This window comes from Pinus tabuliformis, chromosome 3_2, assembly GCF_031772625.1.
Source record: "Pinus tabuliformis cultivar Carrire ecotype Pingquan chromosome 3_2, CPIR1, whole genome shotgun sequence".
NCBI lineage: Eukaryota > Viridiplantae > Streptophyta > Pinopsida > Pinales > Pinaceae > Pinus > Pinus tabuliformis.
In genome coordinates, this window is record NC_142302.1 from 69,067,076 (window position 1) to 69,084,567 (window position 17,492).

Consider the following 17,492-nt stretch of genomic DNA (forward strand, 5'->3'; position numbering starts at 1 on the left):
ATCATCCATGACCACCCTCTCTAGGAAGAGTCACATCTTTCAGTTCAAGATGCTCTCTGAAAACCAAGAACTTCCCTTTCGGCAAAGGGTTGGTAAGTATGTCAGCTAGCTAATCATCAGTCACAATATGATGGAGCCTCACTGCTCCTCTCCGCACCATATCCTGAATATAATGATATTGGATCTCAATGTGCTTGGACTTGTCATGGTACACGAGATTTTCTGCAAGTTGAATCCCTCCTATTGTCACAGTATATTACTGTTGTATCTAGCACATGCTCAAACAAGTCTCCAAAGAGCTTTCTCAGCCATACTGCCTCACATCTAGCCATGCTAGCAGCAATGTGCTCGGCTTTAGCCGTGCTAAGGGCTACTGACTTTTTTTTTTTGCTCATCCAAGATATCATGGCAGATATCAAGCTATAGCAACATCCAAATGTGCTTTTTCTATTAGTAGAGTTACCAACCAAATCAACATCAGAGTAGCCATGTAGTCTTACATCTCCAACAATATGTTTCAATCCAAGATTGATGGTCCCATTTAGGTATCTCAGCACATGCTTTGTAGCAATCCAGTGTGCATGTGATGGTTTAATCATATATTAGCTTAGAGTATTCACCACAAAACATATGTCTGGTCTAATGTTCACTAAGAACATTAGTGCCCCAATTAGTTGTCAATACTCAAAAGGATTTTCCAAATCAGGACTTGCAACTTCACTACACAACTTCTTGAAGTTCATCTCCATTGGAGTATTCATAGATTTACATTCTGTCGTACCAAATTTTTCTAGCAGCTTGACAACATATTTTCCTTGAGAAAGCAAAATCTTACTAGGTTTCTGCCATACTTAAAAAGCCAAAAAGTAATGCATCAAATGAAGATCTTTCATTTCAAATTCAGAAGCTAACTCCCTCTTACATTGGAGGGTAAGGGGTTCTCCACTTATCAAGAATAAGTCATCAATATATAATACCAAAATCAAAGGCATACCTTAGACCATTTTAAAGTAGAGATTTGGAACAACATTTCTTCTAGTAAAACCAAGCTTCATCAAGAAGCTATCAATGTGGGCATACCAAACTCTTGGAGCTTGCTTCAAACCTTAGAGGGATTTCTTCAGTCTACTGATCCGGATTTAAACAGGAACGCAATAGATTACAGAGATAACCATAAATACAGAGATGCAAGAACCATAAATACAGAGATGCAGCGGAAATAATCCTTCATTTCATTAATGGAAAATACTGAAGTATGCTTACAACCAGAAATGGAAATAAACCAGCTAGGGCGATGGTAGCTATCTCTGAGAAGAGATGTGCGGCTACATGCCTCTGAACTGTTTCGAACTGTATTACAATGAGGCTCGAAGGCCTATTTATTGTTGAGAAACAATGGAAAACCCTTCACATCCCGAAACCTAACCCTAGAAGATGAAACGCCAAATTGTGGGCCCCGTTTGGGTAAATTGGTACATCAATTTCCCGGGGTCGTAACTTTGGCATACGATCTCCGTTTGACGCGCACGATAGCTCGTTAGAAAGATCTATCCGAGTACTACCACTTTGGGAGGCAACATTGGTCTATGACCCATGTTGCCCCAGAATCCCAAAAAAACGTCGTTTAGGGCCTCAAAACGGCTCCGGAAGTTCAGGACCCGAAAAACTGCTAAAAATAGTAAACTGTGCTACAATTAAGGAAACTGAAAAGACTGAAAGAGACAGTTGTGAGGGTCCAAATGGGTTGGTGGTTGGCCACCAACATCCACCTGGATCATTCCTCCCCCCTTAGGAAGCAATGGTCCCCATTGCGTTGAGTTCCTCCATCTGCTGAACTTGTCCTGCAATCTCTGATGTGTCCAGTGATGGTGGGAAGCATGGTCGACGACGGTCCACATTGAACACTCGGTGCAAGCCAAGGAATGGAGGAACGTTGTGCTTCGAAGCATTGTTGCCCGTAGCCTTGGTATTGGTGTACGGATCATGTCGGAGTTGCCTGAGTTTCTGATGGGTTCTGGTAAGGCGTTCTCTCTGCAGATGTAACCAAACTTTGTCACCCACATGAAACTTGTGTGGAACCCCTGTGGATGAGGAGAAGTTGTTCCTGTGTTCTGTCATGACCGTATCCCTTTGCTGCTGCTGCTGCGTGTAGGAACCCTTTGCAGGGGTCACGGATGTAGCAACGATCTTCCCCTTATTTTTGGAGTGAACCAGACAGATGAATTTCCTGGTCTGTGATATGAGCTTGCTGCCTTTCTTGGTAGTAATCAACGATGTGGCGGTAGGTGGGGCTACCTCCGGTATCCTGTATAATGAATTATTCAAAGAAATAATGACAGCACGAGGCCTTGACTCATACACAGCATGTCGCCTCCATAAGTATGGCTGGCCTAGTAATACATCGCAAACATCCAGAGGTGTAACATCACACAATACCTCGTCTGTGAAGGGCTTGATGCTGTAGGGAAGGCGGCACTGTTGGCGAACTTTGAGATCTCGTCCTTCATGAAGCCACCCGATACTATACGGCTGTGGGTGTGGTGTAGTCGGTAGGCCCAACTGCTTCACGACCTCTGCTGAAACTAGGTTCTTTTGGCTACCACTGTCAACAATGAATCGCAGCGGTGAACCCTTCACCCACATCTGTGAGTGGAAAAGACGCTCCCCCTCCTCTGGATCTTCGGGCTCATTTTTCTTGATCTTGGCGGTGGCAACAGTGGCACTGGGATCTGCATCAATGATCTGCTTCCCTTTGCCATTCCCCTTGTCGGGTTCTGGCTCAGGGTCGGAACAAGCATCTGATTCGGAAGCCTTCAACTCAGCCACCAATGACTGCTTGGTCCGACACTCACTTGTGTTATGAGTGGGACTCTTGTGGAACTCACACCACTTTCCTGTGTCCTTCTTCGGCTTCATGGTGTTGTTCTTTTCTTGCGGCTTCGACGGGTTGTCTTGGGTCACCCCGCCTTGGCTTTGTCCTTTGGGCTTCGGATTTGCAGATCCAAAGTCTCGCTTCTTCTGTTTGAACTTTTGCTCGATTTTGACAGCGTATCGGTATGCTGTGCCGAGTGAGGAGATGTTCAAGAAGACCATCTCTTCCTGGATGTATCTGTGTAGGCACCCGCGGTATTTGAGTACCAGATGCAACTCAGAATCTTTGATACCCAACTGTGTGCGAAGGGTATGAAAAATGTTTGTGAACTCCGGCACATCTTGGTCTCGTCCCTGCCGCAATGTGGTCCATTTGATGTATTTGTCCTCATAGCTTCCGACAGGGTAATACTGCTCCTTGATGGCATCCCGGAAGTCATTCCAAGTGGGTGCGGCTGAAAATAGTGAGCCTGTACTTTCATCCTTCTGCTCGCAGTAGGTTTCCCACCAGTCCTTGACGTGGGGTGCTGCTTTGAGAAGAGCGAAAACAATCTTTTCCCGACTTGAAAATTCATGAACAGAAAAATACCCATCTAGCAGATTTAACCATTTATCTACGGCATCTGCGTCTATTTGACCCTCGAAGATGGGGATTTCAAAATTAACTTGTACCTTAAACGGCGTGGCGTTTCCAGAGTCGCTGTTGGAAGCCGATGCGTCGCCCCTAGGTAGCCGCTGAAGGATCTGCGCAAAGCTATCCATCATCGCGTTCCTTTGCCGCTCAAGCGCTTCTTCGAGCAAGATTTTGATAGGATCTCCTGCCCCCTCGTCTTTCTTTTCATCCGCCATGGGAGGCCGTCGGGATTTGCGAGGCTGGTCTTGCAAAGGTTTGACCAGTTCAAGCCCTAACTCCTTATATCCCGACCTCGTTGGGGACATGCAAAGAAAAACAGAGAAAAAGCAGACCGCTCTGATACCACTGATCCGGATTTAAACAGGAACGCAATAGATTACAGAGATAACCATAAATACAGAGATGCAAGAACCATAAATACAGAGATGCAGCGGAAATAATCCTTCATTTCATTAATGGAAAATACTGAAGTATGCTTACAACCAGAAATGGAAATAAACCAGCTAGGGCGATGGTAGCTATCTCTGAGAAGAGATGTGCGGCTACATGCCTCTGAACTGTTTCGAACTGTATTACAATGAGGCTCGAAGGCCTATTTATTGTTGAGAAACAATGGAAAACCCTTCACATCCCGAAACCTAACCCTAGAAGATGAAACGCCAAATTGTGGGCCCCGTTTGGGTAAATTGGTACATCAATTTCCCGGGGTCGTAACTTTGGCATACGATCTCCGTTTGACGCGCACGATAGCTCGTTAGAAAGATCTATCCGAGTACTACCACTTTGGGAGGCAACATTGGTCTATGACCCATGTTGCCCCAGAATCCCAAAAAAACGTCGTTTAGGGCCTCAAAACGGCTCCGGAAGTTCAGGACCCGAAAAACTGCTAAAAATAGTAAACTGTGCTACAATTAAGGAAACTGAAAAGACTGAAAGAGACAGTTGTGAGGGTCCAAATGGGTTGGTGGTTGGCCACCAACATCCACCTGGATCATCTACACACATGAGTTTTCCGGTCATGTACTTCAAAGCCTTGTGGTTGCTCCACAAATACTTCTTCCTTGAGGAAGCCATGCAGAAAAACAATCTTCACATCCATTTGGTGAAGGGACCATCCTTGGCTAGCAACTAGAGCCACAATAGATCAGATGGTTGTATAACGGGAAACAAGTGCAAAGATTTCATCATAGTTTATTCCCTCTTTTTGAGAGAACCCTTTGGCCACAAATCTAGCTTTATATTTTTCAATACTGCCATCAATGCCATGTTTAATTTTATATAGCCATTTAGAAGACACAACATATTTACCTTGGGGTCTTGGAACCACTTCCCATACATCATTATGAATGATGGACTCATATTCTTCAGCCATTGCATCTTTCCACACTTGAGCCTTCACAGCTTCTTCAAAAGTGCATGGTTAAGCTTGAATAATGTTGCTCATGGCTACAACATATCCTTGGAATCGACATGGTTTCTTGCTTTCTCTAAAGGTTCCTCTAGGAGCAACATGTTTATCAGCATCTTGAAGGGTGTCACGAAGCCATAAAGGTCTCCTTTTAGCAGGAGGATCACATGGAGGAGGATCCAAAGGATCCATGGGCTCCATGGGTTCATCAATAGGATCAATTTCAAGCTCAGGATTTTCTTGTATCTCAAATGCATCATCTTGACTATCAACATTAGTAGGAGGAAGAGGAGTGTCTCTTGCCTTTTCAAGAGTTGCATCTTCATCAAATGTTACATCCCTGCTAAACTATATATTTCTTTGTCCAATTACATATATTCTGTAAGCTTTAGAATTTTCATGATAGCCAACAATCATACCTTTCTTACTTGAAGCTTCCAACTTGGTACTCTTTTCCTTTGGCACATGAAAGTAGACAGGGCAGTCAAAGATCCTTAAGTACCCATTTTGTTTTGGGTTATATAATACGGTGGTCTCTTTCTTGATTCCAGCTTCCTTGTAGAAGTCTTGAGTTCTTGTCCACTTCATGTCCACTCAAGTCATGGGATGGCTCGACATCTTCCTCAATCTCGATATAAAGGACTTAGTTCTCACATTCATCAAATGTACCTGTTGATCCCAAAACAAGAGCAAGATCAGTAGTAGCAAAGTAAATAAACATAATGAAATTATACCTGGTGATTATGCAGGTCTTTCATTCTTTTTTAGATGTGAGAGTGGCTCCTTAATTATCCTTGCACCAACTTCCTCTTGGAGTTTACTCTTCTTGCGGTATTCTGCACCCTGTTGATCTTCAACATCTGCTTTTCTTGATCACATTTTCATCAAGAAGTTAGTGAAAGAATAATTCAAACACTCATGCAGGAAGAATAACCAATGATCTATAAAGATAAATCTGAACAAGAATATCGACACAAAGAAACAACACAAGACTTGAAAATAATTATTTTTTAATGGGGCATTAGTCGAGTTTTGAGGTTTAAAATGGGCCTCCTAAGAAAAATGTACAACCAAAATAAACTTTATAAGAACCAATAGGATTCAAGATGATGATGCCAACCATGGAGGATGATTCACCATTTTTGGGGTAAAAAAGTAAAAAGATTAAAAAATAATAAAATAATAAAACTATTTTTTCAACTCGTATTTTCAACTTATCTCCTTAAAGTTTTACTCAAATTTCAAGCTGGAGTATTCATTGGATAAAAAATCTTATTCCTTATCCAAGGAGTACCCATGTTGCATACTTTCAATGTACCCTACTACACGAAAAATGATAAATAAATGAAAAAACGTGATTGCAATCACGTTTTTCATGTATTTTTCATTTTTCGTGTAGCCGGGTCCATCAAAAGTATGGAACATGAGTACTCCTTGGATGAGGAATAAAATTCTGCATCCAACAAGTGTTTCTGCTCGAAATTTGAGTAAACCCATAGAGAGATAAGTTGAAAATACGAGTTGAAAAAATACTTTTTGCTTTTTTTCCCACTAAAATTTGATGATGTAATGTAATTTATTTTATTATTTCCACTATTATTTTATAATTTCCTTAGGAGGCCCATTTTAGACCTCAAAAATCCCTTAATGAGTGAAGGAAGCTGTTAGCTCCCTCTTGATCTGGCCTCTATAAGTTAACACTGTCCATCAGTCATATGTCATTGGCAAAAGAAATGCATCTTCTTGAACACCACTTGGCAAACTCCATCATGATTCACTCTAATCTTCAGGGATTTTAGAAACCATCATTCTCACATGAGGTAATGCTTTATAGTGAAGATGGGTGAACTTTTGGTGCCACCGTTTATATTGATGATTACTTATCATGAATCTATGCATGGATAGGTCTTCCATTCATTTTATAAAGATCTTCAAATCTTGATCTCAGAGTGAAGGCATGTAATAATAATTATACATATTGATTTCATTGCCTGCAATGATATTAGTTATAATCCATCTTTTATCGCTGCAAAAGATGTTAGTTTAGAAAACTATCATTCCATCATTTGCAAAAGTCATGATTCTTACCTACAACCACTATTGTTTGTAAACTCTACTATCAAAATTGCCATAACCTATAAGATTATGATCTTTCTCATATAATGTGAAAGAGTCAAAATCCCCCTATCTCCAACATTCAATTTCTACCAATTATTCTTTCATAACCTTCTATGCATTATACTTCTTTTCAAGGCAACATTTTCTTGCACATGCATAAACAAGAGTAAAACTACTCTTTATTTTTGCATCCATCAACACGTACCAAAACCACAATTATTAAACATATGCAACCCTTTAATTACTATATGCAAAATTACTATCATATCTTGGGTTCCTTGAAATCTTAGAAGAACGGTAGCAGTAAAATTTCAATAGCAAAATTTCAACAGTAAAATTTCAGCAATAAAATTTTAGCAATAAAAATTTCATCTGAAAATGAACAACAAGCAAAAGGAACAACAAGTGATATTCAACAGAAAATGGGTTGTAAGTAGAGTGGACAACAATTGATATTTTAGCAGAAAATGGGTTGTAAATAGATTGGACAGAAAGAGATATTATAGCAAAAAATGGGCTGGAACAACACTTGTCTTCTTGAGTTTGTCTTCACCAAAGCTTTGATACCATGTTGAAATTCTGATGTTCTATGTTGTAACAATCACTTATTACAAAACTTCTTTATGCTGCAATATTAGATAAACAATTGTAGATAGAACATAAATCAAATGCATAATAGAAGACAACCAAGAACAAAATGAGGCAGAGAATTTAGGTCCAATGACCAGGGCCAAAGCCACAAGGGGAAAACTCAACCAGATTCTTCTTCTATTAGAAATCAATTGTTCAGCAGAGATACAAAGTACAATGAGAGATCAAGAGAATGAGTAAGTTCACCCAAATATGAACAAGCTGTAGCAAGAAGATCACTAGTAGATAAAAACAATTGAATAATCTTCTCTTACCCAACCAACTCATGAGACAAGTCAAACAATAATAAAATAACGAGTGGTTAGTTACATGTCTTCTCTAAAGTGGTTGAACATGTCAACAAACTCCAAAGTGTGCTCTCAAACTCCTCAAAGGTAGGTTCCTCCTCTAGCAACCCTTAATAAATATGCAACCAATCACCACATGTGGTATGTGTGGTCATTCAAGGTGAAATGTACCACCAAATATATCACAAAAACTTGTAATTAAAGCTCCATATGATGGATCGACCCATCTAGAAAATGAAGTGGAATGTCATAAGGGATAACTAACTACCTAATCGATTTTAAGCTAGATGCAGTGGTTATGTCATGAGTCAAGGAACTAGATACATGAATGAGGAAGTCAACGAAATTAGCTCATGCAACAGACCACAATTTGGCTTCAATGGAAACAACACCATTAATTAAATGCATCAACTTACACACCTTTCATAATGATGGCACAACCTCCTCCAAAAGCATCTCCAAACTACTCAATGCGACATAGTCAACAAAGGGAATGACATAATTAAACTTGTATGAATTGACTTTCATATCTAAATTACACTGTATGCAAAGGGGATGGCTTGCGCGAACTGGTGAAAAGCCAACCCATATACTTGGCTTTGGTGAAGAAAAATGCCTCCATAATGCCAGCACCACTCCCATGATATGTGGGTATGACAATCCATGGCTCCATAATAAAAGGTGGTCCTATAATAATCAAGGGTGGCTCCATAAATAAAATATGCCTTGCCTCAACATGTGTCATTCCTCCTCATGCTACAACTCCTAACTCGACGATTGTGTGAAGGGCCAGACCCTGCATAACATAATAATATACCTTGCCTCCACATATGTGTTAGAGGTGAGCACTTAACCTAGGCATGCACTAATAAAGTGAAATGTATGCTAGAACCCTCCAACACATCCCCAAGTCCAAGTATCACATTAATACATGTCTAGCTAGTCATGTGGTGAACATAACACAAAGGGACCAAATGGAGCACACCATCCTAGTGACATCAATGATATAGTATCACCATATTTAGTCTTTAGGATGCTCCAAAGACAATGTAGTGCCATGTCAATGCCTTCTATCACCATCATCCAACCCCTTGTGGGGTCAAAACCAACATACATAAGTCAAGGTGTGGGACTTTATACATGCTAACAATATACCAAGAACAACACTAGCATATTGATCCATCCCATAGATATGCCACCATAAAAAGAGAACAAATGGATGAGACCTGACCACTCATCACACAAGGGAGAAATTAGCATTATCAATTCCAAAATACTCAAGCAACCAAATGGAAGTACTATCTACAAGTCAAGTCACATCTCGTGAAGCGATCATCTTGCAAAGTTCTGAAATGTGTGATGGTGTAACCTCTCATACACAATATGAGTGGTAACAAGCGGACCAATAATATTTGATAAGGACTTCCAAGTTGAGTGACACTTGAATTGTCAGAAATAAGAGATTCTGGTCTATCACTAGTAAAACTTTGAGGCGCAAGAATTGTTGAAATTCTGATGTTCTATGTTGTAACAATTACTTATTACAAAACTTCTTTCTGCTGCAATATTAGTTAAACAATTGTAGATAGAACATAAACCAAATGCACAATAGAAGATAACTGAGAACAAAATGAGACAGAGAATTTAGGTCAATGACCAGGGCAAAACCCCACAAGGGGAAAACCCAACCAAATTCTTCTTCTATTAGATATCAATTGTTCAATAGAGATACAAAGTACATTGAGAGATCAAGAGAATGAGTAAGTTCACCCAAATCTGAAAAAGCTGAAGCATAAATATCACTGGTAGCAGCAGCAAATGCAAACACTGAATCAACCTTCCCTTCAATTGAATCAACACTGGAACACTGAATCAACCTTGCCTCACCAAGGCCTGCTCTTGCTCTCTAAGTCTCGCTCTCACAATCCTCTTCAAGTTGATAGGGTCTTCCAAGTTGAGTGACACTTGAATTGTAAAAAATAAGAGATTCTGGGCTATCACTAGTAGAACTTTGAGGCGCAGGAATTGTTGAAATTCTAATGTTCTATGTTGTAACAATTACTTATTACAAAACTTCTTTCTGTTGCAATATCAATTAAACAATTGTAGATAGAACATAAACCAAATGCACAATAGAAGATAACCAAGAACAAAATGAGAGAGAGAATTTAGGTCCAATGACCAGGGAAAAAGTTAAAACCCCACAAGGGGAAACCCAACCAGATTCTTCTTCTATTAGATATCAATTGCTCAACAGAGATACAAAGTACAATGAGAGATCAAGAGAATGAGTAAGTTCACCCAAATCTGAAAAAATTGAAGCATAAATATCACTGGTAGCAGCAATAGATGCAAACACTGAATCAACCTTCCCTTCAATTGAATCAACACTGAAACACTGAATCAACCTTGGCTCACCAAGTCCTGCTCTTACTCTCCAAGTCTCTCTCTCACAATCTTCTTCAAGTCTCTCCAACTCTCTCTCTCAAGTTTGAATTCTTCTTTCACAACGCACAAGTAGTAAGGTGAGATGATATGAGACACATATATATAGGAGGTGCAACAAATTCATGCCATAAAGGAGGTACAACTCACATGCCATGAGGTAGGTGCAACACATGCCTTTTTGGGAAGAGTAACTTATGCCATTATGGAGAGGCAACACATGCCTTATAGAAGTGTAACTTATGCCATTAAGGAGTGTCATCATTTTAATAGAGAAATGTATGACCTAAATGTTGAGAGTGTAACATATGCATTAATGAGAGTGTAAGAGGAATCTTTCATGACATGCCTTTAATGAGTGTGTAAGAGAGAGTGTAACGTAGTGCTATGTGAGTCATCAAGGAGAGAGATGCGAAGTGATTGAGTGTCATGAAGGAAAGGGGACTTGAATTTCCTTATAATAATATTATAGCATCATAAAAGATAATAATAATAATAATAATATTGATGATTAAGTGGAAATTGAAGTGATTTTCCATCAACTATACTTGATTACAAATTGATTTAAGACGATTTACTATTTTTGGAAAGTCATACTCGAGATGCTAGACATGACTTTTTAATTGTGAAAAGTCACTCCAAAATTGTCAGAAATGAGTTTTTATTTAAGGAAATTCATCCCTGAGCTGCCAATTATCAACAGGGATAAAACCAAATACACAGATTCAGGAATAACTTAAATACAGTTTTTGAAGTTTGGTGGTTATTTTAGAGCATTTGGAGCTCTCACTCGAGGGGGGATTTTGGAGGAGCAAACAACGAGCTCCAACTTGGTATTGATGTATTTATATAATTGGAACTTCATGTTAGTAGACATTGATGTTAGAGGTTCATACATCCGTTACCAATGTAACACTTGGGTTTAAAGATTACTGGTTAGGTGGTCAAACCATAGTTGTGAGACTTGGCCAAGACTTGCAAGTCTTTCCAAGTTTTGCTGTCGTTCTTGAAACAAATACCTAGTTAGAGAACACACCCTAAAACTTGTCGACAATTAAAAACTTTGGGAAAGTCACCAAGACTTGGACGTAACTCGAAAAAACTTGCCCAAAATCATCATAATTATTTTTCTGCACAAAATTTTCTATATTTTGATTTTTTTGATTTGCTGAGTTACTCCAAGTTTTGATGCATCACTGAGTTTTGCCAAGTCCCAACTGTCCAAGTTTTTTCCAATTCTGAGTCTCACAACATTGGGTTGAACCACCATGGTCCATAACCAACCTAGGGTGCTATATAATATTGCTATATAATACTGCAACGAGGTATGATATCTTGAGACGGTGGCTTATGTAACCTGGGTGGCCTACTCCAGGTTCCTCATTATGTACTTGCTAGAGCGTTATTAGTATCTAACATTTATTATTCACCGCAAATTTATGTGTATAATACTTTGTTATCACCTACATGAAATCCTATATTTATATGAGCTTCCAAGCATGCTTGATGTCGCAATTACTATGGCTAATCATTTTATATTTTTTTTTTTTGCAATTTTTGGGTTTCTAGCTGTCATGTTTTTTATATCTTTAGCTGAATTTAGTTGTGCTGACTTAGAGAATTGTTCTGTGGGTATGACCATAAAAAAAAGGCAGTTTTGAAATACAGTCCTGTGACATTTCATAAATTTATACCTTAAACAATTCTCTCTGATAAATTGGCATGCTTTTGTTGCATGTAGGTACCATCAACTCTGGGACCAGTTATCTTCACAGCTTGGATTAGAAGTGAGCTTAAAGAACTGTGGATTGGACCAAGGCCAGTTCTAAATGAGAAAGTGGTTCTTATGGAAGTCTGACTGCTATGTGAAGAGATTATAGTTGCATCTTGTTTTGTAGGTTTGGCTGCTTTGGATGTTCTATCAAAATTGGCCGGAAGTCTGGGTTTATATGTTGTCCTGCAGCCTATAAATGTGAAACTCAGTGACATACGACATCATGTGCTATATCTGTCTGAAGAAATGTAGTATTTTCCATTTGACCTTGGGTCTTTTCACATTTTACCATGTCACCCCAATGCACCACTGTAAGAATCCTCGGTCACCCATAAGTAACTTGCTTCACAGAAGTAGCCTTTCACATAGGCAATGACCTAGGCATCAATTCTTATGTCAATTTCCCAATTTGCAAGTATTTTTGGATCATGATATGCGATCCAAGCTCCATGTTATATCCCTAAACTAAGCAATTGAACTGTCAGTATACAATGCAAATGTAGAAATAAGAAAATGGAATGAACCTTTTTTCTTTCAATTCAAAAAGCATCAAAACAGAATCCCTTAATACATAGTTCAGGATTATGTTGTGTGACTTTTCCTTTTTAGATGATGCACAACAGCAGCTGATGAAATTTAAAACTTATCATTTGTGCAGCCAGCACAAATTAAAATCGATTTACACATAAAAAAGGTACATGCCTTCGTACTGTAATGATGTGTAATCCAGAGATTCAATAGAACAATAACTTTAAAACTGCATTTTCTTTGTTGGTTTGAAAGAACGTTATCTTAGTTTTATCTTACTTTGTCAGATTGTCTATGGTGATAGACGTTAAAGTAGGTAAGACTATATTTTTACCTAAATGAACATAACCACATTGTCAACGATGGGTAAATACTAAAAATCCAGAAATTGATGTGAAGCCCATAAAGTAAGCTTTGAAATGATGTGAAATCCAGCAATTGATTATGGATGCTAAAGCAAATGCTTGATGTAAATGTTGAGCATTTGAAATTGAAGTTGTATGACATTATTGCCTTTGGAAGTTAAATGCATTATATAGTTCTGGTTCTGATGTTGAGCATTTGAAGATGAAGTTCTATTCCATTGTCTCATTTTAATCTAAATACATTTTAGGATTTTGGAGCATGCATACATTGAAATGTGGGACGTGTTTCAAATATTGTCATAACTAGCCATGAATACTATAAGATGTTTCTCTTGACGTTTAACATTATAGAAAATAGTTCCTTCGGAGGGAAAAATACCTCCACGGGAAATGTCTCAAATATGTAGCCTATATTTGGTTCATCTATTTTATCCTATAGTTGATGTGGTGAGAGTACCTACCGATTCGATACATAGGTTTCAAACTTTTTACTACATGCAAGACAATGCAAATGGACTTTCTTTAGTACATTCCAACGCTTAAGCCCCAACTTTCGGTTCTGTATTATTTTTGGCAAGGTCTAAATGGCAATGTCCTTGGAGGCCTTCCATTGGTACTTATGGGTGGAGTCAAGGGCAATACCCTTGGAGGCCTCCCATCGTTACTGATAGGTGGAGTAAGAGTTGGCACCCTCATGGAGTTTCGGAGTGCCCCAGAAACTCCATAGCTTATGGTACTTGCACCCTCATGTATGCCTAATTCTATAGCTGAATACCAAGTCTCAGCGTAGTGTGCCAATGTTTCAATGCTCTATGCATGTATAGACAACCAGGGATGGCAATTGTTATATCTTAACCTTAATTGTGAATATTAATCACACAGCATAGCTAGATTTTTGCATGCTCATGGTTTTTTTAAGGCTTGGGATAAGGGGCAGTTATTCCACCCCTTCTTCTAGTGGCTTTCCTGGAAGAAACCTGATCTGAACCTTGTCATAACTGTTTGAATGATTGGAATCTGCAATCATAACACTCGTAAATTGCAAAATAAGAGTAATAAAGGGTGTTTGAATCGACCTTGATCATTGGAATTATGATTTGATTTGAGCAACGCAGATTGGAATTTGAGCGATTGTTGCTTTGCCAGATTTCAATGGATATGGGATAATTCGAGTACCTTGCATAGATTCTTTTTTTTTGACTTCAAATTCTTTGAGGTTTGGAGTCGTTCTTTGCACGAACGCATCTTGGGCTCTTGTGCATAGCAATTTATCTATACACTATTTTAAACTGCAATTCATCAACCCCAGAATTATTTTTAATTTACATTGGACTAAGTGCAATTTTTAGTGATCACCTTGAACATGCATTTCACAATTGTCCTTTTGGATTGTGATCTATGGCAGGTTATGGGGTTGTGAGAAATCATTATGCGTGGAGGGGCACATAGTGTAGGTATGGTATCTCTATCAACTTCAAGTGGGTGTGGAGTCGACCAGATGACATCATGCACTTAGATACAATATGTCCCAAAAGCAGTTGATTAATTAATAGGGATTATGAATGTCTTTGCCAACCATCTTCTATTCAATGTGATTCACGTGAATTAGAATTTGGACAATCCCATTTTGCATTGCAAATACTTCAAATTCTAAATACTCTTATTCATTGTTATAATGCTTATTGTAGGGATGGATCACACTTGTTTCTTAATGCTAACATCCGTGGCTTTGATATATTGCACACTTGGAATTTGTCATAAGCTTATACAAAATTGCATGGATGGAATAACAAATAGGGTTTGTTTTGTGATAGTTGAACAATTAATTTAGGAAGCACACAATGGAGTGTTAGGGGACATGTTTTAGTGAAATAAGTAATGTAGAGCATCATATGTCTAGGTTTATGGTGTCCAACCCTATTTAAAGATTGCTTCAAGTAGGTTAAGTGTGACCATTGTTAAAAGACAAGCAATAAACCTCAATTTAGTTACTTCAATGAATTGAACTTGATATTACCAATGTAACATTTTGAGCATTGGGGAATAGACTTCATTGAATCCTTTGTATCGACAAAAAGAACTATAATATGAAGTACCACAAATCTAACTATAAAATCACATACAAAATATTATAAATACTCCACACTTCATTGATATCAAACTTGTAAGGTAGGTTAACACCTTACAATTGACTATTTTGCAAAAGGAATAAACTCTTATTCACTTACCTCTTCAAGGAGACAACTTCCTACTGAACTAAGCTCAATACATAATTCTTCCACACATATCTAAGGAATTCTCCATCTTAATTTATAATTATCAAGATAACTCTAATTATAACAAACTCCCAACTCCCTAGTGGACCTTCTTTAATGAGGCCACATTACATTTATTTACTACCAAAGCGGGTTTGGTTAATAATATAGTGGACCTATTCCACCTTACCTAGAATGACCTTCATTATTCTACTATTATGCCCCTTGCATACCTCCTTATGCACCTTGGGTGCCTCCCTAGGTGCCCCATATTACCCTCCCAAGTACACTATGTTCGACCCCTTTAGGAAAGCATCATCCTCATTGTTTGTTGTGAAGAAGTACAATCATCATATGCCAAGGTTCCATGGATAAGTGTTGGCCAAATGTTGAAGTAGGTCGAAGGATCAATGTGCCATGTACTAGTGTGAGCCACCATGTTGAAGTAGTCCAAGCACCACTTTAAATTTGGTCCCATATTCAAGTACTAATGTTGACTCCCCTTGGAAGATATCCGAACTCAATAGTTGGGTTAAATGGTGCTCCAAGTTGCCTACCTTGATCAATTGGATCTAAGTATATAGATCCATCAATCTTGGAAAAATCATGCACATAGGACACTACAATAGGGGATTAAACAAGTTGAAAATTCATATGTTGGACCAATTGCAGATGTCCCTCCATGGTATGCTCTATATAAGGTAGAGAATAGTCGTAATATAGAAGATAAAAGTAGTTGTCATCCAAAAAATGGCAACTATCTAGATACCACGTAGTACAAGCATCCTAAAGATCATACCAAGCATATCGTCTTTTGCATATTTTTCCTTGATGTCACTATATAAGGGCCCAAGAATATAAGTCTCATATGATTGATCTATCATTGCTTGCATCACTTGGAGTCTCTGAGGCCAATCCTTTAGAAAGGCTTTTAACAACCTTAGCACCTACATTTCCACGAGGGTTAAAGGGTGAAACTTGCGATGGTTGTATTGAACTCATTATTGATTGAAAGTAACTTTTAACAACCTTAGCACCTACATTTCCACGAGGGTTAAAGGGTGAAATTTGCAATGGTTGTATTGAACTCATTATTGATTGAAAGTATAACATATCATACATCAAACTGAATGGTTGAAAATCCTCTTTTCAATGGTGTTAGTATGATGGCAATCCAAGGTCCCTATCAAAAGTTATAAGCTTTTTCGTCCTCATGGCCATCATGAAAAAGCCTTGAAATAATTGATGTTAAATTAGTGATTTCTTGACCTCTCGAACTCTAGTTTGGATGATTTTTTATTTTGTATTATGGGTGAATTTTTGCAAGGAATTCAAATCTACAATATGTTTATGCAAATTCATCCTAGAAAGCTACATGAAATTATTTAAATGTCGTCACCCTTTTTACCCTAGAAAATGTTCAGAAAAAGAAAAAAAGAAAAATGCCCCACTTTAGTTGAGGAAAGAGATTTGATACCAATTGTTAAGTACCACAAATCTGATTATAAAATCACATAAAAAAATATGATAAACACTTCACACTTTATTAATACCAAACACTTAAGGTAGGGTAAAACCTTACAATTAGCCATTTTATGGAAGGAATCCTCCTATTCACTTGCCTCTTCAAGGTGGCAACCTATATTTTTCAAACTTTTAGATCTTGAGTGGAGGGGATGGAAGAGGGTTCTTGGGGCGGTGGGAACGAGCAATGTGTTAATGTTTGTAGTATCGAAAGAAAGACCTTCTACATAGGCTAAGTGTCTATCATGAAAGGGAGCCCTCTTTAAGTGCTTGTTTGAGAGGAGCAAATACTATGATTTCTTTCTTAAGTTTGAACTTAGAAAAAATACATTAATTAATTTATTGATTGATATTGATTATTAGGCTAAAGTTTCTAAGGATAAATAATTTAATTATTTAGTTGACTTAGATGTAATTTCCATCGTTGTTCTAAGTGGGTTAGGAAAACCCTTTATTGCTTTGGAGATTAAGGATTTGACTCCATGAGAAATTATAAAGGGAACCTAAGGGAAGGGATGAAGACACAACATTGTGATTGAGAAATATATTTTCTCAAAGAGAGGCTTGAGTGGCTGAAGAGAAAGGAAAAAGTGTGCGGTAGGGTTTTTTGGAAGAAGAATTTTGTGGAGGGC

General features: G+C 38.2%; 1 protein-coding gene across 1 annotated transcript in view; it reads left to right on the plus strand.

The window, feature by feature from the left end:
• Positions 1 to 12,783, plus strand: part of LOC149179878 (signal peptide peptidase-like 1) — a 73,489-nt gene extending 60,706 nt beyond the window's left edge. The window contains exon 3 of the mRNA XM_089415832.1: positions 12,156 to 12,783. Coding sequence (XP_089271958.1) covers positions 12,156 to 12,272 — 117 coding nt within the window. The 3' untranslated portion in view covers positions 12,273 to 12,783. The remainder of the gene's footprint in view (positions 1 to 12,155) is intronic.
• Positions 12,784 to 17,492: the final 4,709 nt, after the last annotated feature.